Source organism: Rhincodon typus, chromosome 24, assembly GCF_021869965.1.
Source record: "Rhincodon typus isolate 14 chromosome 24, sRhiTyp1.1, whole genome shotgun sequence".
NCBI lineage: Eukaryota > Metazoa > Chordata > Chondrichthyes > Orectolobiformes > Rhincodontidae > Rhincodon > Rhincodon typus.
The window spans coordinates 12,190,021-12,213,653 of record NC_063355.1 but is presented as its reverse complement, the minus strand read 5'-3'; the positions used below and the strand labels follow the sequence as shown (position 1 = coordinate 12,213,653).

At 43.9% G+C, this 23,633-nt stretch overlaps 1 protein-coding gene across 3 annotated transcripts in view; it reads left to right on the top strand.

The window, feature by feature from the left end:
* znrf3 (zinc and ring finger 3) overlaps positions 1 to 23,633 on the top strand; it is a 224,817-nt gene that overhangs the window by 190,159 nt on the left and 11,025 nt on the right. Inside the window, exons 5-8 of one of the 3 annotated variants that reach the window (XM_048611622.1) lie at positions 12,183 to 12,290; positions 16,043 to 16,210; positions 17,763 to 17,865; positions 21,336 to 23,024. In XM_048611622.1, coding sequence (XP_048467579.1) covers positions 12,183 to 12,290; positions 16,043 to 16,210; positions 17,763 to 17,865; positions 21,336 to 23,024 — 2,068 coding nt within the window. Of the gene's footprint in view, positions 1 to 12,179; positions 12,291 to 16,042; positions 16,211 to 17,762; positions 17,866 to 21,335; positions 23,025 to 23,633 lie in introns of all 3 variants that reach the window. The other 2 variants (XM_048611623.1, XM_048611621.1) reach the window with 2 other exon arrangements.

Genomic DNA, 23,633 nt, shown 5'->3' with positions numbered 1-23,633 from the left:
TTAATCAACTGAGGCAGTGAGATGTCTAGATTTCATCTTTCTCCTAAGATCCAACAATCCCAGCTGGTGAAATGTACTTGACAGATCCAATTTACATTAAAAAAAAAAGACACTTATTAGTTTACAGCTATATCTAAGCCACTTGGAACCATCCGGGAAAATAGACTAATGTCGTTTTCCAAAATTTGTACAAGGCTGTAGCTCATGAATTGCAAATAGCACAATTCAATAAAATGGAGTAGAAATGCTACCACCCAAAGGAAAATCGGGGCAGCACATCACACGGTTATTTCTAGGAGCTATGAAGCAAAATGCACAATAACTCTGTACTTTCCATTTTGAGACCAGAATTTGAATGTGGCTCCCTCTTTCTGATTTAGAAAGGCATTAAAACAAGTTTGAAAGGGTTGATACCAAGAACAAAACAGGCATTAACCTTCTGGGGAAGCTTACCTCAGTGTAAAAAGCTACCGGCGATCCAAAGGGATTACAAAGGTAACAGGATTATGAATAAAAGCGTCACACAGTGCTGTCCTAAGATCTGAATTGAGACACAATGTTGAGATGGAAGAAGGAAGCATTATTTTGCACTTAATCTGAATAATATCTCGGGGCAGGGGAAGCGGTGAAAGGGGAGCAGTATTTGTCAACATTAGTGTCCGTAAATTGAAAATTGAACTCGAGTTTGAGAACGTTGAGCACACTTTAATATTTTCATTACTTATGGTTTTACAACGTAATATAGAAAGCACTCCCAAACTATAGCTAGGAATTTTTGGGTTGACAAAATTCCAAGGAATGTGGAGTGAGTCCTCAGCAAACGATACTGGGATCATTTCTCTTGGGGCTGGATTTTCTGGATCTGCTCCACTGTGCCTGTGCTCAGTTAGGCAAAAATGTGTAAACTACTGATGTAACCGTGTACAATAAAGACTGGTGACCAGCACACAGCCTTTTTGCCCACCATCTGATCTGTTCCCCACAAGCCAATAGGGCAGGGGGTAAGCGAAATTGCCAGCCACTTGCCATTTTGAAAAGATAGTTGGCTAAAAAGGCCAACTAAATGACCCAAATATCTCTGTCTGTGCCCTTAATATGGTCGATGTGGGCAGGAGGGGTGGGTATGGGTAGGCTTTGTTTCCTTGGTTAAAAGATGGCATTGTGTTACTCCCTTTACTCTCCCTTTGTTATTTCCCACCAGTCCACCAATATCCACCTTCCCTTTCCTTCCCCATCCAGCACCTGGGATTTCCTTGGGTTTAGGTGCCATGGCTTGACTTCATCTGAGAGCCTGACTGTAGTCCCAGCAACGGCCACTGCCAGGCTCTGGCGCTGCTGAGACTGCTAGAGCTGCTGGCCAATGAAATAGGTCATGAGCCCTTGAGCCCTCTCAGTGAGGGGCAGAAGGTCCATGTTCCTCGATTTCTCCTCTCCACAGTGATCTCTTGTTGCTGGGTGGCCTTGTTTAATAAGTGTCAGCTGGCATCTGATGGATTTCTAAATTGATCCCATTTCATCTCCAAATGTATTTAAATTTCATTAGATTAATTGTTTCCATAAGCTGCCTGTAGCTAACCTAAATGAAAGAGCAAGCACACCTAAACCACGTGTGAACTATTAAAGGCATGTTCTGAAACTAAAATAGTATAAATGTTGCTCATCATTAAGCTTTTTTTTAATTGTTTGGGTCCTTAGGATGGCACGGTGGCTCATTGGTTAGCATTGCTACCTCACAGTGCCAGGGACCTGCGTCTGATTCCAGTGTTGGGTGACTGTCTGTGTGGAGTTTGCACGTTCTCCCTGTGTCTGTGTGGGTTTCCTCCGGGTGCTCCGGTTTCCTCCCACAGTCCAAAGATGTACAGGCTAGGTAGATTGGCCATGCTAAATTGCCCATAATGTCCAGGGATGTGCAGGTTTGGTGGATTAGCCATGAGAAAACACGGGGTTGCGGGGATTTGATGGGGTGCTCTTTGGAGGGTTGGTGTGGATTCAATGGGCAGAATTGTCTCTTTCCACACTGTAGGGCTTCTATGATAACATTGGAACAGAATGTCAATATCTGAAATGACCTAAATGAAATTTCTCAACATCTTGGCAAACCAAGAACAATTTGCACTTTGCAAGCAATAACAAGGGACTCATCAAATGTTGAATCTAAGGCCTTGTAATCTCTTGGGTTCAACATTTTTAAAAAATACTTTTTCCTGCTCCAGTTTAGTCACTGCTATTGTACTGGTTGATCCTCGTATAAAATTGAGATATCAGCTGCAAACAAGTGTCCATTCCCTTATCTGTCAGCACTGGCAGGTAGTTCAAATGACAGCAAAGCCCATTCTAGTTCCTGCCAAATGCCCCTGCAATCTCATTGTCCAGCTGGGTGTTACCAGACAATGATTAGTTGTAAAAACCCAGGCTAAATTCTCACCCTCCTTTCTGACCTAGTACTGATGAGGCTGACTATATCAACCCATATCACTGCCCTGATTTAATTTAGCCAATGCAATGTGGAGCAATGATCTAACCTGCGATTTATTTGTTCTGTCTATATGCTCACCACACTGTGACCTGCGTTTTCCAATTTTCAGGGAAATTTGGTTTAATTTAAACCTAAAGGGGTTAAAATATTCTACATGCCAAGGCTTTTAGAAGTCCTCATATGTATAGAGATTGCCTCAGTCTAGCTATATTGAGAGTTAACACGAATTATTTTCAATAAACTCTATTTAATAGTCATGTAGAATTTGTGTCTATAAATGCACATCAAAAGTAAAATGACTGGCAAGTGAAACAATATGTTCACATAGGAAGGATAATCATTGGATTTTCATTTTAGCCTTTGTATAAAAACAAATGGTGCTTTTATCAGAGCAAAATCTAATAACTGATTGTGGTTAGTGCTCATAGTATGGGTGAAGGAGCCTGTGGTAACAGTCCAAATTTATAAAACACTCTCACTGTTTTAAAATACAAGGTTAGAGTTAAAATGGAATGAAGTTGTGTCGAAAGTGGGGAGAGAAAGGTCACGTTGGTAATGTGAATTCAATGCTGTACTTGCAGAGTCTCTCACACAACAACTCATCTGCACAGTGTGTTACTGGTTTGCACAGACTTGAGGCAAAGGGAACGAGAGGAGGTTATTCAGTCCCTTGAGTCTACAACATTCAGTTCAATTATGGCCGATTTGTAACTTTGCCCAATTTTACTGCATTCATTTGTTGTACTTTGATGCCTTTACCAGAGAAAATCTATTGATCTTAGTCTTGAAACTTCCACTTATCTGAACGGCATTTTGGAAGAGACAATTCCAGATTTCCACCACCCTTTTTTGTGTGGAAAAGTCCTTCCTGATTTCTGTCCTAGATCATCTAGCTTTAGTACTAATATTGTGTATGATTCCCCCAACCCATCTTCTTATTTTTTTTCCCCATTAAAGGAGGTAGCTTTTTGATACTTACCCTGCTAAATCCAGTTAACATTTGAAACACCTTGATCAGGTCATCTCTCAATTTTCAATATTCAAGGGAATACAACTAAAGTTCATGCAAACTCGTTTGTAACTTAACTCTCAAAGTTCCCACTATCATTATAGGAAATGGATAATAGACCTGCTGTAAGCCACAGTATGTTCTTTATTAATTGTGGTGCCTGGATCTAATCATAATTCCTGACCTCGATGCCACAGAAGTGTTGTGGCGAAGAATATGCAGTTAGATACGCTTTGTTTGGATAATTGTAGCACAGGTCTTTGACTGTTACAGACACCACCACCCCCATACTTTAAACTTCCAACAATGTCCTCATTCACTCCCCAACAGTAAAGCTCAAGCCTCTGATCTGGGTTTCTATAGCCTCCTTAGCTATGAGATCATCAATTGTTAAGCCCTGTTAAATTCTGATTTGTTTTAACAGCTGAGGTCATTATGAATGCTTCGCCCTGTGGTAACAAACCAAATTTTTAAAAAAATGTTCTTTAAAACAAGATGGAGTAAATCCAAAGAATCATGCAGCAAAGAAGGAGGCCATTGGGCCCATGGCATCTGTGCTAAAACTTTGAAAGAGCTATCCAGTCACTTCTACACCCTTGCTCTTCCCTGATAACCCTACAAAGATTTCCCTTTAGTTGTGTATCCAGTTCCTATTTTCAAGTTACTGTTGAATTTGCTTCCACCGCTCTTTCAGAAAACACATTCTAGAGCACTCATCATGTTAAAAAGAAAACATCATCTGTACTATCTACTGTACCTTAATTCTCTACCTACTGTTTCATAACTACCCTCAAAGTCGAAACAGTTTCTCCTAATTTATTCTACAAAAATTCCTCAGAATTTTGAATGCTTATATTAAATCTCCTCATAAACCTTCCTGGTGTAACATTAATAACCACAGCTTCTGTGGTCTCTGCACTAAACTGATCCCTTCTTTTGGATAGAAAACCAAATGTGAGTTGCCGTTAAAATGCAAGATGCTTATCAGTGCCTACTGCAAACCAGTAGTAGACCAAACAGAATCTTTTCTTTAAAAAAAAGGACAAAATATATGCAGGTACTGGAAACGTGAAATAAATTCAGAAATTGTTAGAAATACACATTGTGTCTGGCAGCATGTGAGGAGAAAAAGGCATAGGTCATAGGTCTGATTTCATCCGAAGCACGGGAAATGCAAATTGGTCCATTTTCCGATTTCTGAAACCCAGTGTTGTCACCTCTGCTCAGGCCCCTGTATTTCAATCACCAAACATGTGGGTGGGCTTAGGGGTTGAATTTCTCAAGTTCAAAGACAGCTTTGGCAGAATTCCAGCACCCGGGAACACTGGGTTAGAAGGCCAGTCTTGGTTTGCTAATAATCGGTACAGCTTTCGAACCTAATTCTTATGGCCCCCCAATCTTCCACCACCACCCATGCCTCCCTAGCACCCATCTTATTTCGCAGTTGCTATATATGTTTGAAATCTATCCCATTTAGCTGACAACATCACGGAGGGTATTGTTAATGTGAAGGTGGGACTTTGTCTCCACACGGACTGTACAATGGTCACTCCTGCCAGTACTCACTTGGGCATGCCTACAGCCAGAAGATTGGCAAGGATGAGGTTTTCCCTCTTGTTGGTTGCCTCATCACCTGCCACAGGCCACTCTAGCAGGCTATGTCCAATAGGGCTTGACCAGCTCAATCAACAATGGTGCTGACCAAGACATTCTTGGTGATGGACGTCGGAGAATACATTCTGCGACCTTGCCTCCCTCAATGCTTCCTGCACCTGCTGTTCAACATGGATTACTGATTCACCAGCCGAGTGGAGGTGGGTGGGGGAGACAAAGGGATGAGGGAGTAGAGCAGTACATGGTAATCAACAAAAGGTTTCCTTGCCCATCTTTGATCTCCTATCATATTCAGTCTCTCACTGCCTACACCCCTGTTTCTTCTGACCCCCTCCCCCCCTTGTCGTTCCAATTTCTTGTCCATCACTGTCTGCATTTCACCAGGGATGTTGTCTATACCTTCATCACCTCCCCCGCACCCAGGGCAGTTTGACAGCTTTCCAGTGTGTCCTTGAATGGCGGCCCAGTTAGATCTGATCCACTACAGCCCCTCTACAAATGACTATCGTGTACTATCACTTTGATTTAATATTACGTCTGACCACAAGTTAGATGGTAATCTCAAAATAACTGTAAGTGAGAGTATTATCCTGAACAGTAGAATTTATGGAGGTGATTCCAGCCAATACGTATAGTTCACGTTGAGATCCGGTATAAAGAGAGCTTTATTTTGGGAGCTAAATTGATCAACCTAATCTTTGTGGTCTGGCTTGCATTTTGCTCTCTGCATTCACCTCTTTGTCACTGATCCACTCCACGCAAAACCAAAGAGGACTGGAATAAAATTGAATGATCCAGCAATACAGGGTCCTGCCCATTGCTGCCAGTAGCACCCATGTATCAGCCCAGCAAGAAAATATCCTTTTCCCTACTTGATAGTTGCAGCCAAAGCCTATCTTTTGCTGAACTCTGGGCCCATGTTCATGAACACAAACTATTCCAAGTACAACGCAGCACTGCAAAGAGGTGTGGCCATGATGTCTGTTGAGAATTGAACTGGAACCACACAAAAGCTCACTGCCAGGGTTATACTTGCTGCTGCAAGCCATACGTCAGCATTCTGAATCAGCTCAGAGAACGTCAGTTTCCAAACTCCACAGAATCATCCACCCACTATCCAGTAGAACACACTCCCAGAGCATATTGTTGCTGTGATTTCTCCTGCAAGCTGATGTACTGGTGTGTAATGAATCTTCAGGAGGTAGATGAGGGGCTGCTGGGATCTCCCTTGCATTCCATCTCATCACAGAGCCCTGCTCATTGTTCTTTCCCATTTCATTCATCTCCCTTTTGCAGTCTCAGCCATTCCTTAAAACCTATCATATCTCTAACCATTTCCAATTCTAATGAAAAGCTACTGTCCTGATGCATTAATTCTGTTTCCCTTTCCACAGAAGCTGACTGGCTCATTGTAGCGTTTTTGTAATGTAACTTCAAATTTCCGAGTTATTTGTGTATTGGGTGTGGAAAGTCTGCGACTGGCCTGTCGGACCCAGTCTGTTTTCTCCTTACCTTGCCACCCTTCCAAATTCACAAAGTGTCCATTGTTTTCTGCATTGTTTCTTCACCATCGTTCCTGTGAATTGCCTTGGGGTGGTTTGCTATGTTAAAGGCAGTGCGTGAATGAAAATGGTTTGCTAAGTGAAAATGAAACCCCTCCTGCATCTCAAGAGTGAAAATACAGGCTTATAATAACTTGACTCCTACAGCTCTGTTCCTGAAAGAGTAGCATTGTAAAGTCTCAAACCTAATACCTGCACTCCTCCAAAACCACACTTCTCCCCCCACCATTCACTTTGAGCCCCAAATTGCTTGTAGAGAGAGAATAGTCACTTCAGTACAAGCAGGTAAGTCAGGGAGACACACATGCCTGGCTACACTACTAGCCTGAGGACACTGTCATAATCATACCTGACCCTGTCTTCACAAACCCACCTCCAACCAGTCCTGCTCGATAACGATCTACAGCAAGAGCCCTGCATCCCTAGCCAAAGGCTACCGGAGCAACCCCACAGAGTGATCTGCTAACTCCACACAGACCACTGATTGAACCCGGGGACCATAATTTAGTTTAAGTGAACATCAAAGGCAATCTTTTTGGCTTCAGACTCTTATGCATAATATCACATTTAACATTCCTATGGAAGCTTGGGCGCAGATTAATCGACAGCTGGTATTTATAAAACTCTGCAAGCCAGCTGAAAGACAATTAGTTGGAAATTATTTTACTAGAGCTTCTCTTATCTATCAATTATCTACAAACACATTGGACATCACAAAGCTCTGGTTTTTCCTGTCTTTCTGATGACATGGTCTTACTGTGCCAACTATAACGGCAATAGCAAGATGACTGATCAGATAGAAAGCAGCTTCCGCCTTCACTCTGTAAAAGAAGCTTTTGAGTCCATGAATATAAAACATAGATATGATGAAGACACAATTAATTTTAAAGTAAAGCAATAGTCTGCCAGGATGGATGCTAAACAATGGAAGGTTAGCATCGGTTTGACAATTAAGGATTTATGAATGTGTTAGGAACATGTAAAGACTGCCACACCCAACCTTTTCTGATAGAATAGCCTTTTCAAAGGGCTGTTGTGGCAGAGTGGTAGTGTCCCTACCTCTGGGTCAGAAGGTTTGGGTTCATGTCCCACCTGCACCAGAGGTGTCTGAACTGGTTGATTTCTAGTGCTGCCTGAGGACAAACCTTGGATTAGTTGGTGTCAGCATCATGTTGCATTCTCTTGGCTGATTGATTGTCATTCCCGCTTAGATGGGATTGCAGGGGGAACCTGGTAGTAATGAGGTAATCGCTTAAATGGGATTGATCAGTGACCTCTCCAAATCTCCTGTCTCTCCAAATAGCTGTCTATTTACAGGGCAGTAGCTTTCCGGCTATTTTAAGGCAGGAGATTCTTGGCCAAATTAACCCTTCAGACTTGACTTCTTACAGGCTGGTGCCCAAGCTAGGAGAACAGTCCCAATGTATGGACATGCAAGAACTTGTGTCACAGAATCATTATCGGCTGACATTTCCAGACTCCTTTATCGGTGGGCAAGGCAGGATAGATGCAAGGGCACAGTTGATGGGACTGTCTCTGGAAATCCTTCAAGTTGACTCTGAACCCCATGGGTTTTCAGTTAAAACAACATTGAGCAGGCTTCATGCTAATTGCCATCTTGCCCACTGTTCCTCCATTCCTCATCCCAAAACGGTAAGTCAGTCTGCATATCACGTATGGCATCACCCAATGGAGCTAAGAACTAAGCAAGCTGAGACCTGCAAATTACAACAGCCACCCTGAACCTACATCAGGTGGTCAGGAAACCGACACAAGGACTAAAATACATCACTCTACCTGTCAAACTACATCTGTTCACAATAGCATTAGTAGAAATAGACCATATAAAGACAAATTTGTGTCTTCATCAAGAGGATATTCTCCATTGTATAGTGCCACTCTGTTAAGTAGGGCAGACCGAGGGACAACACGAGACTGGGTATCCTTAAGGCGCTGTGATACATTTGCAGCAGCAGAATTGCATACTGCCATATTTATAAATTCAGGATTGTGATAGCAAATGCACTGTTTGTTTGGATGGCTGTACCACAACAGTTTTCAAGACATTCAGCACACACTGGACGTGCATTTCCACTGCCTCCATCACCAGCTTAACAAGAAATTGTATTACAAAGTGCCTTAAACATTGTAACGTAACTGGCTGCACCACAACATGTCTGATGGCCATGAGGCTGAACTACAGGCATGTGGTGCGTGTATTTGAAAAGCCCCTCCCCTAGGATTTCTACCATTAAGAAAAACGAGAGCAGCAATGCCATGGGAACTTTCCATTGAGGTCACACACCACCTTCCCTTGGAGATATATCACTATTCCTTCATCACAGCTGAATCCATTCCTAATTGTACACCATTATGGGAGTACTGCTATAAAAGAGATTGCTTATAACCACTTCTAAGGAACACTCAGAGATGGGCAATAATTGTGGTTTTTCAGTGTTGTCCACATCCCAAGGATCCGTTCTGTGAAGGATCCGTTCTGTGAATAGTTGGAAGTGTCTGTTGCTCAGCTATAGGAATTCCTCCAGTTCTCCAAGTAACTGACTTGTGTACTTTTTGATCATTATCCTGCCCTGCTGATTTCAGTTGTGTGGCATTATGGACCTGTTAGTTTTAACACTTTAAGTTGCCTTCCTGATAGGTCTCCTATCTCTACTGTATCAGCAGAACGACTGCGTCATTGCTTTCCTGGGACAGTCAAGAGCAGAAATAAGACCAGAATTGGTGCTAGTCGCCTCAGAAATTCAGGTGATTTTTATCAAAAGTAATGGTTCCAGTATTTACCACACAAAATACACACAGTGGCATGCCACGTTGCCATAGTTGGCCCCCTGATGGAGCTGTCACATGCGTTTCACCAGACTCGAGCAATAATTTCAGTCCAAGTGTTGAAAGTGCTGATTACTCGTCCTGTCCCTCATCTCCCCACTCCAGCATCTTGCCGTAGTGTAAAATTAACCAGGCCCAAATTGGATTGGTAGAAATTTGCTTCTTCCATCCCCATTGCTTGTAAGCTAAGTAACTCCAGAAAAGCCAACTTTGCACCTGTTATCACCAGCTCCCTTTATAGACAGCTGGGTTAGCAACAGGTACTGAGAATTATCATGGTAAGTACCCCCATACATAGATGGTCAAATGTACTATTGATAGACTCATGCTTATGTCCCATGGGAATGGTATCCGTGGAATGTGATTCATTACGGTTATCATGTAAGTTGTGACATTAAATTGATATCCTGGAGTTTAGAGGAATTATTTTAAGGATTTGGGGAAAGAAATACGTCCTTTTTTTTTCAGATAATTAAAGAAAATATCAATGAAAATGAATTGGCAATTATTTTCCCATTCATTTAATCCTATCATAACATACAATGAGGCCCATGCCATATGCTATAAACAAGCTGTCCTCAGTCTTTTCTTTCTAGGAACAAGGAACAGTTTAAATTTCTTATTCCTTTAATTAGACAGCCCAAATGACCAATTAGAGAAAATGTATTTGCATATTCCATTATAAATAAGAATTGCAGTTAATTGTGGATATTTGCCACCAAGCCAGCCTCAATAAAAGACGCTGCTCTGTTGTAAAGAGTTGACTATTGCATTAGTATTGTTGATGTATCCAGTGCTTTTGACCTAATTTTCTGATCCTTTCATGGAAAGCTTTTAAAGAAACCCTCCTCAATGATTTCCCCAGTTCTACAGAAACAAACGGCACAGAAAAGTAACTGAAAAATTAATTTGACACTCTGTCTGCCAAATCTTGCTGTGAAATTAAAATGCATGCGGGTTGACATGAAAGATGAGTTCATGACAGGAGAATGCCTTTGAAATGTGTTTCTCACATTGATGAATAACTCCAAATGAGGCTTTGCTGTGCGATTAGGCCTCCACCTGCTGGCCAGTCTATCCCGAAGCTGCGCTGTCTCTCCATTATTCACCAAACAGTTCCATTGCTATGCCTTTTTGTTGGCCTAATTTAAAACAGTACTTTAATTCGTCATTGAGTTTACTCTTCAATGTGCATGGGATTTACTTAATGAATATTCTTTTAGATTTATAAGTCAAGACTAGAGTTTCTTTCTGTTTGTTTGAAGCGGTTGAAACCCAGTTAATTATCACTGCATTAACTGATGCTTGCAACAGTATTTTTTTAAGATGCAATGTTTGTCTCATTCAACAGACCATCCCTGAAAAGATTTCTTTGTTGTATTACTCTCTGCTGAACAGCTGACCTGAATGTTATCTGATCCCAGATTCCTCTGCTCACCCCCAATACCTTTAACTTTCCACTTCTTTTTCCAAAAATCTATCTAATTTCCTTTCAAGAGTTCACAGGTTCTGTGCCAGTAGAGGGCTGTAGTACAAAATTCCGTCTACTAACCTATGTGTGGTGATTAGAACACTTGTTTCCAGTGTATTAATGTGGGGCACACACCCCTTCCTCAGAGTTTCCGAGGAACCGTCACTGGACCCGATGTGATAACTCTGATATCTATCCACAGATGCTGCCAGACCTGCTAAGCTTTTCCAGCAATTTCTGTTTTTGTTTCTGATCTATGGCATCCGCAGTTCTTTCGTCTTTTAATTAATGTGGGGCCCCTGGATTAGCAGCCCAGTAATGTTATTACGTTACCAGCTGGTTTAGTTTTCTTTGATATTGCTCTAGACTCAGTGCAGACTAATGGTCAAAATTGCAACATTCTTTGTTTGTTAAAGTTCAGTTCCATGCTGCGTTATGCATTCACTAGCTGAGCTAGAAAAGCATCCTTTTTGGGAGCCATTTACTGAAGATTTGGTACTGACATAACATGTTCAAAAAGTATTCCTTTGTGTTAAGGAAGCAGTTGATCATGGCTCAATCCTAGATCCTGATAAATCCATATTCAAACTGAATAATATAGACAAAGTGATCTGATGGGCCACTCCCTGAGAAATGATAGGAGTCTGTGAGATAATTTTCAACTTCTCTATAATCAGGGTCCGTACTTTCACAGTGACTTATGAAGTCTAATTCTGTTTTCGCTGTAGGAAGTTAGGGATTGACAAAAGATTTACCATTCTTAGGGGATTATATTTCATAGTTGTCATCAACCTGAAAATTAACTGTTTCTCTTTCCATAGACGCTGCCAGACCTGCTGAGTATTTCAGTATTTTCTGTTCTTATTTCAGATTTCCCAACATCTGCAGTATTCTGCTTTGTATGGGGGAATTTGATATCTGTATTGTCTCTGTCACAATGTGCAGTGATGGTTACTGAGCTGCCACTACTGACGGTAGAGGGAATTAGAAATATCCCTCAAAGTATATTAGCACAGCATTAAAGATCGATGCGATAGCAAAGGTGAGTACATCTTTAGGACAATGCTCCCTATTGTTTTGTGTCATCGTTACTGCAATATTTGTGGCTGACACTGATCAATGTTTACAATATTACAGTTCTGTTAACAACACATGATTAACAGCAGCCATTAACCTATCACTTTCCTTCTACCTTATCAGCAGCCCACAGAATACTTTGACATGGGGATTTTCCTGGCTTTCTTTGTGGTTGTGTCTCTGGTCTGTCTGGTTCTACTCATTAAAATCAAACTCAAGCAACGCAGGAGTCAGGTAAGAGTTATGCGTCAATTAAACTCTCATCCAACTGTATCAGTACAACTTATTTAATGACTTTGGAAACCCCCAAGCCTGAATAATCTCAGCCTGTACCATCTTGAACGAGTTCAAACTTGGAAGGTCAAAAATGATTGGGCAATTCCGGTTGAGCAGCTATATATACTCAGTGAGACTGCGAAGTTAGGAACTGTCAACAAGTTCGACTTGGAACTGGATAAATATTTGTAGAAAAAGGATTGAAAGAACTGTGACCCAAAGGTGTATCCGTGAGAGGAATGCATTGACTTCAGACATGAATGTCAAAACAGACAAAATCAAAATAGCCATCCATCCATTTGATAAGGTTCCACATGGTAGGCTCATTCAGAAAGTAAGGAGGCATGGGATTCTGGGGAATTTGGCTGTCTGGATACAAAATTGGCTGTCCAAAAGAAGACAGAGGGTGGTAGTAGATGGAAAGTATTCAGCCTGGAGCTCGGTGACCAGTGGTGTTCCGCAGGGATCTGTTCTGGGACCTCTGCTCTTTGTGACCTTTATAAATGACTTGGATGAGGAAGTGGAAGGATGGGTTAGTAAGTTTGTCGATGACACGAAGGTTGGAGGAATTGTGGACAGCGTGGAGGGCTGTTGTAGGTTGAAACGGGACATTGACAGGATGCAGAGCTGGGCAAAGAAGTGGCAGATGGAATTCAACCTGGAAAGTGTGAAGTGATTCATTTTGGAAGGTCGAATTTGAATGCAGAATACAGGGTTAATGGCAGGATTCTCGGCAATGTGGAGGAACAGAGGGATCTTGGGCTCCAGGTCCATAGATCCCTCAAAGTTGCCACCCAAGTTGATAGGATTGTTAAGAAGGCATATGGTGTTTTGGCTTTCATTGGTAGGGGAATTGAGTTTAAGAGCTGTGAGGTTATGATGCAGCTCTATAAAACCCTGGTTAGACCACACTTGGAATATTGTGTTCAGTTCTGGTCACCTCATTATAGGAAAGATGTGGATGCTTTAGAGAGAGTGTAGAGGAGATTTACCAGGAAGCTGCCTGGACTGGAGGGCAGGTGTTGTGAGGAAAGGTTGAGAGAGCTGGGGCTTTTCTCATTGGAGTGAAGAAGGATGAGAGGTGATTTGATAGAGGTGTACAAGATGATGAGAGGCATAGATAGAGTGGATAGCCAGAGACTTTTTCCCAGGGCGGAAATGACTATTACGAGGGGGCATAATTTTAAGGTGATTGGAGGAAGGTTTCGGGGAGATGTCAGAGGTAGGTTTTTCACACAGAGTGGTGGGCGTGTGGAATGCGCTGCCGGCAGTGGTAGTGGAGTCAGATACTTTAGAGACTTTTAAGCGACTCTTGGCTAGGCACATGGAGGATAGTAAAATGTAGGGTATGCAGGGTAGATTAATCTTGGTAGGATAATAGATCGGCACTACATCGTGGGCCGAAGGGCCTGTACTGTTCTGTGTTCTATATCTATCCTGCACTTCTCCTGATATTTGCTTCTCCTGATTTAAACGGAACTGAAAATTGGAAGAGATGTGTAATTGGGAGGCAGGTCCATATTACCTAATTTATGCTATTGCCACTTATAAAAACCACCTTTTATTTTTCTGAAGTTTGGTGTTAGTATCAATCTTTTGATTTTTTAAATTATAGATCCAAGAGTTGGTTTGGCTATTCTTAAAATAGCTAAAATATTCATGAGCTGAAACAGCAGTGTAACAAGGGAGTCATTCCATCATTAACCATTTGAAGAAACGTGTAGTTTTAGGTGTTGGTCTTCAACTTACCTCCCTTCAATATTGGCATTTTGCATTATACAAATTTAGCTTTATTGGGGTAAAAGCATTTGCCTGGAGTGAGATGGATGGAGAAGGCCTGTCTGTTTGGAATCTTGTGTCAAGCTGAAATAAGTTAACAGAGTAACTTCAGACTGACTGTCACATGGTATCCCTACAAATACCTTCGCTGTTTGTGTCTACTGTTTGCATTCCCAGCTAAACCTCTTTTGAAACGCAGCTGATTCTGGGACTACTGCTGGGCTTTTCTCATTTTCAGATAAAGTATCCAGGAGGGATACCAGCTGAGGTGAGAGAGCCTACTGCATCTTCCAGTAATCGGCCAGCTGATTGGCTGCCACAAGGCTTACTGCCATGGTGTACTGCTCACTTGGAGCTACCATTTTTTGGATTACCCAGTACTCAGTAGCAGCATGGTAAAGCTCATGGCTGCCTCTGGGAGAACACAGCTAGACTGCTGGGAAAACACGGCTGGACTGCCAGGAAGATGGATCACCATTGAAAAGTTGTGTTTTTGAGGATTTCCAGGGTTGGAATTTCTGGGTGTGCGACTATCAAAAGGGAGGGTGATGTGGACTGAATCCATCAAACTGCTAAGAGAGAAGAGGCTTACAGTTCTGTTACACATGATAAACCTCAGAGACCTTGCCCTATTGTGAGGGTGATTTTCTTTGGTTTGAATCCTGGTAGTGAGATTTTCTGCACAAAGTGAAGCATTTATTCTGAAGGCCATACACATGAGCTTTGACTTTCAGACTGCACAGTGCATTAGTCAAAAGGCTTGGTTAACCTCTAAACACCAACCCAAATAGACCTCTTTATAACACACTGGTGGGTAGAAGGGATTCCATTAATTGCACGTGGGTGCAATCAGGACAGGGACTGTGACTAAACCAAGTCACAGGTACCTTTTGGATGGTTCAGTGGATGATTCCATGAGTACCTGAGCCACTAAAACCAGTTTGCTTGCTGCTGTATGCTCAACTAACTAACTATAGTCAGAGGAATGAAGAGTGCTTCAATTAATCTCTATGTCTCTGGGACAAATAACTACTAATTGATATTCAGTGACTCCCTCCCTACTGCTGGAAGTGTAACTGTGTTGACAGCTGGTAGTGAGAGACTTGAATGACAGCCTTGCGCTGCGTAGCTGAATAAATGTTAATATTTTATTGTTAATGCTCACACATGATTGATGGACACTTGGGAAGTTAACAGCGTTTCTGTGATTCCTCTGAGACCATACCCCAGTCAGATGGCAGATGATGCAATATCAGATGTAGCTGTAGGGTAGTTAAAGGGGAGTTAGGTACTTGTAATATGGTCAAGTAATGATGAGTATAAAAATCTAGTGAAGCCCAACAGCAAATTGCAATCATTGTTTTAAATGGAAAGGTTAAGATCTATAGGATACGATAGCACCACAGCTGATGCGAGGACAAGATGAAATACAGAGATGATGGTGTAGTGTTAATATTACTGGGTTAGGAATCAAAGACCCAGGCTTGTGCTCTCAGTCTCTCTACTCTGACTAATTCTGAGCACAAAAGCATTGATGTTAAAAAAAAAACATCTGGTTCAGGATCGTCCTTTAGAGAAGGAAATCTACTCTCCTTATCTGGTAAGGTCTGCGTTTGCCTCTTGATCCACAGAAATGTGGACTATTACTAACTCTCCTGTAAAATGATCTAGCAAGCCACTTAGTGCCAAGGGCAGTCAGGGATGGCAACAGATGCTTGCCTTATTGACAATGCCACATTCCATCAAAGAACACTTTTAAAAAATAACGTTGAAATAATAATGGTTAGAGCTTGGTGTTTCTATGGTCTGTAGGTTGTAGAAGATGAAAGCATTAAGGAATTTTGCTGCGTTTTCTGCTTCTAGTAATAAAAACGCCTGTAACAAAAACTTGACTGGAGTGACTGACGTGGAATTTTTCTGTCTTGCTGCAGAGCTCAATGAATAGAATGGCAGTTCAAGCCCTGGAGAAGATGGAGACAAGAAAATTCAAATCAAAGTGCAAAGCTCCTCGAGAAGGCAGCTGTGCTGCTTCAGATACACTCAGTAGTAGTTCCACATCAGACTGCGCGATCTGCCTGGAGAGATATGTCGATGGAGAGGTGGAGAATGTGTTTCTTTTATTTGGAAGCTGGTTTCGGTTTGATTCACAAAGTTTGCAAAACAGTGTGATTATTTCGAACTTCTCAAAACCACACGGCATAGCAGTTCAGTCGACACAATTAGCATCAAAGTTTTATGAAAAGAAAATTTGTGTGGACTTTCCTTTTTGATCAAAGGGTAAATCTGCAGTTTTAGTTGATCTGCCAGAACATTCTAGAATCCTAAAGAGAGCCTGAACTTTTTTCTTTAATATTTTAAAAAAAAGGACTTAATCAAGTATTCATGTGAATCAGGCCCCATTTTCAATTGTGGCTATTTCGACTGCTTACTTTCCCAGTATGAGTGCCAAGGAACAAAAGCCATATTGCATTACGGTTGTGTATTGATTGTTGTTAATGTCACTTTTGGACTGTTGTACCAGGCCTTTTGAAAGCAATATAGTTTGAGAATCAATATTCTCTCTACAGTTACAGTGTTAGTGTAAAAGTCAGTGTAGCCAGTTAGAAAAGTTTTCGATCTTGAGTCAAAAGGTCATGGCTGGGATGAGCCAGGAGTGTCTGTGTGACAAGGTGCAGAAGAACAGGGAACATTGGGTAGGGGAGACCAAAGCAAGATGAATCAGACACATTGTAGAAACGAAAGGCAGACCAGGTGAGGACCTTCCGCCATTTTTCTCCCAAGATGTAAAGCGAAGGAAAATGCACTCACTTGAAGCCAACAAAATGAAAATGAAGCTTAAAGCCTGTACATCAAATGGCAGATTTGGGAATTAAATAAAGAGGAAACAAAGAGAGACAGGAAGACATGGAGACGAGGTCAGTCAGTGTGGATGTGCGGCTATAAGAACATTTAACGTCAAATTTCATCTGTGACCTAGAAAGATAGCCATCCAAGAATTTTGTCAGTTATTGAATTCAGGGTGAGGTGGTGCCTGTAATATCTTCTCAGTGTGGGAAGGGATGGTGACGGAAGGAACAAGGATTTGTTATCTTCTTTTCGTTTGCTTGAGCAAGAGAACTGAAGTTAAGCAGGATGTGATTCAAACTTCCTCCTTTCTTGAATAGGCTCTCAGGTCTATCAAATCCATTTCCTTGTCTTGAAACACAATTGGACTTCATCCTAGAGATTACTTTTATAAGCAGCATTTAGTGCGGACCTTTTTGCTCTCAGTTTGCAGAAAAGCTGAAAACACTCTCTATCAGTATTTCACCAAAAGTATCTTCTAATGTCCTGTACAGGTCATAAGAAGTACTTTTAAACTTCCATTTCTCTTCCTTAAATTTCATGAACAGTTTTGCCAATGAATGGGCAGCGGCTCCCACCTCTGTTAGTCAGTCAAACATAGTTTTACTTTCGATGAATGAATGATAATTTATTGTCACTCATATTTTACGGTGAATAACACAGTTTTAAAAAAAAAGTGAAAAAGCTTCAATTGTTGCCACAAACCAGTGCCATTTTGAATAGTTTTGCTACTTGTCAGCGCATTCGGAATTTTCTGCTTGAAAATGTTGCAGCCCCTTTTCTAAACAGCGATCCTCTTGTTAACAGGAGCTGCGTGTCATTCCATGCACACATCGGTTTCACAAGAAATGTGTGGACCCCTGGCTCCTCCAGCACCATACCTGTCCACACTGCAGGCACAACATCATCGGTAAGTCCATCCACACCAAGCCCAGGTAATAGTGGAAGAACCTGTCTAATAAGTAGTTCCTGTGAAATAACCGATATCCGTCACCAAATCTCACTTTACTGACATGTGAACAGTCCTTGACTTTAGCACTGCCTCATTCGGGTTTGGGTACCAGAGTGTCAGTATCTCTGACACTCGCCCTCTTTAGCTGTCAGCCGGGGCTCCCTGATTGGACCAGATTGGCGCTGTTAATCAGGGAACTCGTATTCTGTGAGGTCCAGATGGCTGACCACATCACATTCACTACATCTTGCTTTGACCCTGGGTTCAATTTTGGGTTTAGGAGGTACCAGATAGGTTTTGTGGTCTGACAGACATTTGTCACACTGTAGAAAATGTGACTTTGAGAGACAGGGGGCTGGGGGTATTTCAGAGCGTGTTTTGTGACTCTTGTCTGCACCCCACTTCTGGGGGATGTGGAATTGAGCCGGGACCCTCACAAGGCCATTTACAGGCTGGTACATCTGATCTGTTCAGGAAAACAGTTCTGAAGGATCTGGGTGGGGTTCTAATAGCCGAGGGCACTGCATGGCTAGAGGGAACATGAATGGCTTTGTATGGGCCATTTGGGAGTCCCACACCTTTACAGGTCATCAGCAGCCCCCGCTGGAGGCAGGGAGAAAGCATATCAAATTCTGAGTGTAATTTGTGACCCTTCAGCTAGAGTTAACAGAGCCATGTTGTTGTCTGAACGCTGTGGAATTGGAAACGCATTAGCAACAATCCTCTTTACACACGCCAAACAGGATCACCAGAAATTACATTGTTAGAATGCTGTTGTCTAACCACAGTCATTCCAAAATACTATTTCCTGTTAATAGGCTCCATTTAAATAAATATTATCTAATTTAGAGTGGGCATAAGCCAACAGTGCAGCCTAATAACTGATGATTCAGCGCATTTGGCATGTCACTCTTTATTCGGCTGGGAATATGAGACTGGGATGAATTCATAGAATCACTTCAGTGTGGAAACAGGCCCTTCGGCCCAACAAGTCCACACCGACTCTCAGACCATCCCACCCAGACCCATCCCCCTATAACCCACCTGATCTACACATCCCTGAACACTACGGGCAATTTAGCATGGCCAATCCATCTAACCTGCACACCTCTGGACTGTGGGAGGAAGCCAGAGCACCCGGAGGAAACCCACGCAGACACGGGGAGAATGTGCAAACTTCACACAGACAGTCGCCTGAGGTTCGAAATGAACCCGGATTCCTGGCGCTGTGAGGCAGCAATGCTAACCACTGATCCACCGTGCCACCCCATGCTGGGTGGAATGGAATCCCTGATCCTTCACTGTCGCTGATTGCAAAGTTTCCAACCTCCCTTCAATGCGATTGACACAAAAGTCACCAAAATATTTAAGTTGGTTAGATTGAGAATAGGGAAATTTGCACAGGCCTCAAAAGGCCAGTTTATATATTTCCAAAATTCTTTCAAAAATGTTTAGTGTGCGACAAATGACACCAACAAACAGAAAGGAGGGTAGTCTTTGTTCCTTATTGGGCTATATTCATGTGTTGCATTCTGGAAGTTTTAGACCCGTTTTCCGTGGAAGGATTTTGAGAAAAGGACGAAAATGAGATGGACAGCTTTTTGGATTGAAGCCTATTGGCGTGGGTTATTTTTTATAATGCTACTGGTCTGCTGCCCAAGAACCAATTCATTAGCTTCTCTCAGCAGTCATTTCATATCTCTGGCTCATTGTGTTGGAAAGTTTCTGTTCTTTACAGATCATGAACCGGAGATACATAAAAACACGAGGCTAGGCCTCGCTGCCAAACTGGGACTCTGGCAGACATTGTGAAGGGTTGTTTTAGCGCAGATCATTACACCAGCAAACTTTGGCTAGCTTCAGAAGGAGATTAGAGAATAAAGTGATTGAAAATTACTTTACTTTATTTAGTTAAGGTGACCCACCCTCTTGGGGGGAAGTGCTTGCTACTTCTTATTGTTACTTGAGGACAAGTTGTGCTGATGGAAATTCAGTGAGACTGATTGTAACTGTGCAGTTTACCGCGAATTAAAGCAGTCAACTCGTCTCCTTTAACCAAGTGTTTTATCGGTGCTGCTTTTGAAGAGATCAAAGCAGCCTTTTAGTGGAAGCTGAGAAGTTCGAGTTCTGGTCACAGGGTCAGTATAAATGAATGCTGGGCTATCCAAGATTATCATCAAACACTGAGCATGCTCCCTAAACATAAGATACTAGAGTGAAATACATCTTGGGTGGTAGTGCGCTTGGAGTGAATTGGCCCCCCCAGTTTTAACCCTGTCTGATTTTCTCGGAGTGTTATCAACACACGTTCTAAAACGACTGGACCGTACAAAGTAGCAATAAAGTCAGTGAGGCAACCAATTTGTTTTACGTGGTGCTGGTTTAAGGATAACAGTTGGCCAGGATTTTTGATCCTAGTTTAATGCCTGTGCTGAGAAACAACAGCTCTAACAGTGCAGCCCTCCTCAACATCGCATGTAAGACTGAGCAAGTTCCAGTATGTGAACGGCATAGTTGGGCTTGGGAATGGGCCGGTGTTGGGGGTTGGGTGTTGACGTTCTAACTGTGCTGCCTGTGGCACATAGACAGAGAGCAGTGATACGATCCCATCACCGTCACCGTCACCACCCCCGCACATTTGGTGCTTCAACAGCACCAGCAGAAATCTTGATGAGCCCTGAAGCCACTTGTCCCAAATTCAGCTCCAAGTTAAGAGTTTAGGATTGTGAATCGTAACCGGGGAAAGGTCGGTTAGCTCAGCTAGCTGAATGGCTGCTTTTCAGCACAGTATGGGTTCAATTCCCACATCGGTTGAAGTTACCATGAAGGTCCCACCTGATCAAATGTGCCCCTTACCTGAGGAGGTTAAGCCACCCCCACTCACCTCTCTTGAAAGAGAAGGCAGCCATGTGGTCCAGTAGGACTATGACTGCTTTACCTACAATAGCAACGAGCTATTGAGACCTAATGGCAGTATAAAGAGGGAGGTGACGACCTAGTGGTATTATCTCTGGACTGTTCATCCGGAGACCCAGGTAACGTTCTGGGGACCCGGGTTCAAATCCTGCCACGGCAGATGGTGAAATTTGAATTTAATGGAAACATCCGGAATTGTGTCTAATGGTGACCATGAATCCATTGTCAATTGTGGGAAAAACGCGTCTGGTTCACTAATGTCCTTTTTAGGGATGGAAACTGGTGTGGCCTACATGTAACTCCAGGGTAATGTAGTTGACTCTTAACTACCCCCTGAGCAATTAGCGACACTCTCGTCCCGTGAATCAATGAATAGATAGAAAACCGGGGTACAATTGTCCAGGCATGTGCTCAGTCAATGTTAGCAGGAGGGCAGCATAACAGAGGTACACTGACACTGAAATCTGTAACCCAGTGAACCATTGCTTACCACTGCCACTTTCACTCCACAGAGCGAAAAAAGGAGAGCAACGGGCCCGTCTGTGTGGAGGCCGAGAGCCAAGGCCGCAGCAGGCAGCGTGTCGTGCTTCCCGTCCACTACCCTGGGCGTGTTCACAGGGCGAGCCAGCTGACCACATACCCCACCAGGACCAGCATGGACCCGCGTGGGAACCCAGTCACTGTGCTAACAGTGGACCAGCACAGCGACCAGGGCCTGTACCCCGCTGCACAGTCAAGCTCCTATGTCAGGAGTTACCCGCCCATCCACAGCCTGGGCGCTCACCATTGTAACTTGGAACATCGGGCCTACTCTCAGGCCCACGGCTTCAGGAGGCCGAAATTTAGTGGGCGGAGCTACTCAAGGGCTGCTTGCTTTTCCCAGTACGAAACCATGTATCAACATTATTACATCCAAGGACTCAGTTATCCCCAGTCGGAATCTCAGGCAGGGATCGTCAATCACAAGGGGCCCTCCCGTGCCTTCCAGTCCAGTGGGAGCATGCTGTATCCCACTGTGGTTCACATCCCACCGTCCTCCCAGCTGGATGCAGGCAGCACTTCAAGCTTCAGCTGTTACCACGGTCACCGATCGGTCTGCAGCGGTTACCTAGCAGACTGCCCGGGCAGTGATAGCAGTAGCAGTAGCTCGAGGCAGTGCCACTGCTCCTCCAGCGACTCCATGTTGGACTGCACCGAGGTCAGCAACCAGGGTGTCTATGGAAGCTGCTCAACCTTCCGCAGCTCCCTGAGCAGCGACTACGACCCCTACGTCTATCGGAGCCGCAGCCCCTGCCAGGCCCCGGACTCGGGTTCGGGCAGGGGAGGGCACCCCCTGACCCCGGGCCCTCAGGAGGACGAGCTGCCGGCCTACCTCTGCCCCTCGCCCGGCGGTGAAAGCAGGCTGCTCCAGGCCCCGTCGCCAGGAGACCAGCTGTCCAACTGCAGCATGGACATGAACTACAGCAGCGATTCCTCACTGGAGTACAGGGAGTCGAACACTTCTACCTCAGAAGGTAGGCCCGACTGCTCCTCAGGGTCTACTGCGGACAGCGTGCAGAGCTGGAGTGGGCCAGAGTTACCCGGGGCGGCTGCCCCTCAGCAGGCCTGTGCTTGTTGCTTTGGTGAAACCCATCCTCTGGACTGCAAGGGGGCCGACGACCAGCGAGCGGAGGGTCACAGCTTCTCGCTGCTGAGTGGGAAGCGCTGTGACGAGTGCGGGAGGAGCACTGATCCGTGTACCACGTCGCAGAGTTTGTACAGTGTTCATGCAGGCCCCTCGTGCCGGACCGAGACGGGCAATTACGAGGGCCTGCCCTGCTGTTTCTACGAGGAGAAGCGGGCGCGCCGCGGCAGCTGTTTGGCCGAGGACTACTCTGTGAGCGTGCAGTACACCCTGGCCAGCGAATCGCTGCACGACTGCTACCCGGCCTCCTCCTCCTCCTCCTCCACCACCAACCTCCCCGGCCTCTGCGAGCTGAGCCAGCGCATTCCCATAATCCCCGAGGACACGGACGGTGACTCGGCCACGCCTCAGGATTGCGAGGCCACCAGGCTCTGCAGGCCGGGGGCCGTGCCTTCGGAGCCAGAGCGTGAGCAAAGAGCCAGCCTGCCCCCTCTCACAGGGCTTCCTGACCAAGAGGGCGCCTTCCAGAACATTTGCTCTGGGCTGCATGAATCCACCATGAGAGGTCAGTCAGCAGGTAAGCTTTGGAGTCTGTCAAACACACTAACAAGACTAGGCCACTCGGCCCTTCGTGCCTGCAAAACATTCGATAAGATCATGGCTAATCTGATTTTAACCTCAACTCTACATTTCCGCATCACCCCAATAGCTCTCTTTGTAATCAAGAATCTCATTACCTCTGCCCTTAAAAATATTGAAAGATTCTGCGCCCACCGCATTTTGAGGGAGGGAATTCCGAAGAGATTCAGACTCCTGAGAGGAAAGAAAGTTTGCTCGTCTCTGTTTTAAATGGGTGCCCTCTTCTTCTGAAACAGTGATTAAGCTGAATATTTTTAAACAATGATTAAGCTGAATATTTTTAAACCATGATTAAGCTGATTATTAGTGATGCGCAGGGGCCTGTGGATCAGACTTCTCACCGACTCCGGATGACCTTGGAATCCTTCCAAAACGTCAGGATGCCCAGATATGGAAGCCTTGCCTCCATTTCCAGAAGATTATAGTATTGCCACTGGGGAGTAAGTCCATGAGATATGGGAACAGAATTAGGCCATCCGACCCATCAAGTCTGCTCTGCCATTCGATCAAGGCTGATGTGTTTCTCAACCCCATTCTCTTGCCTTCT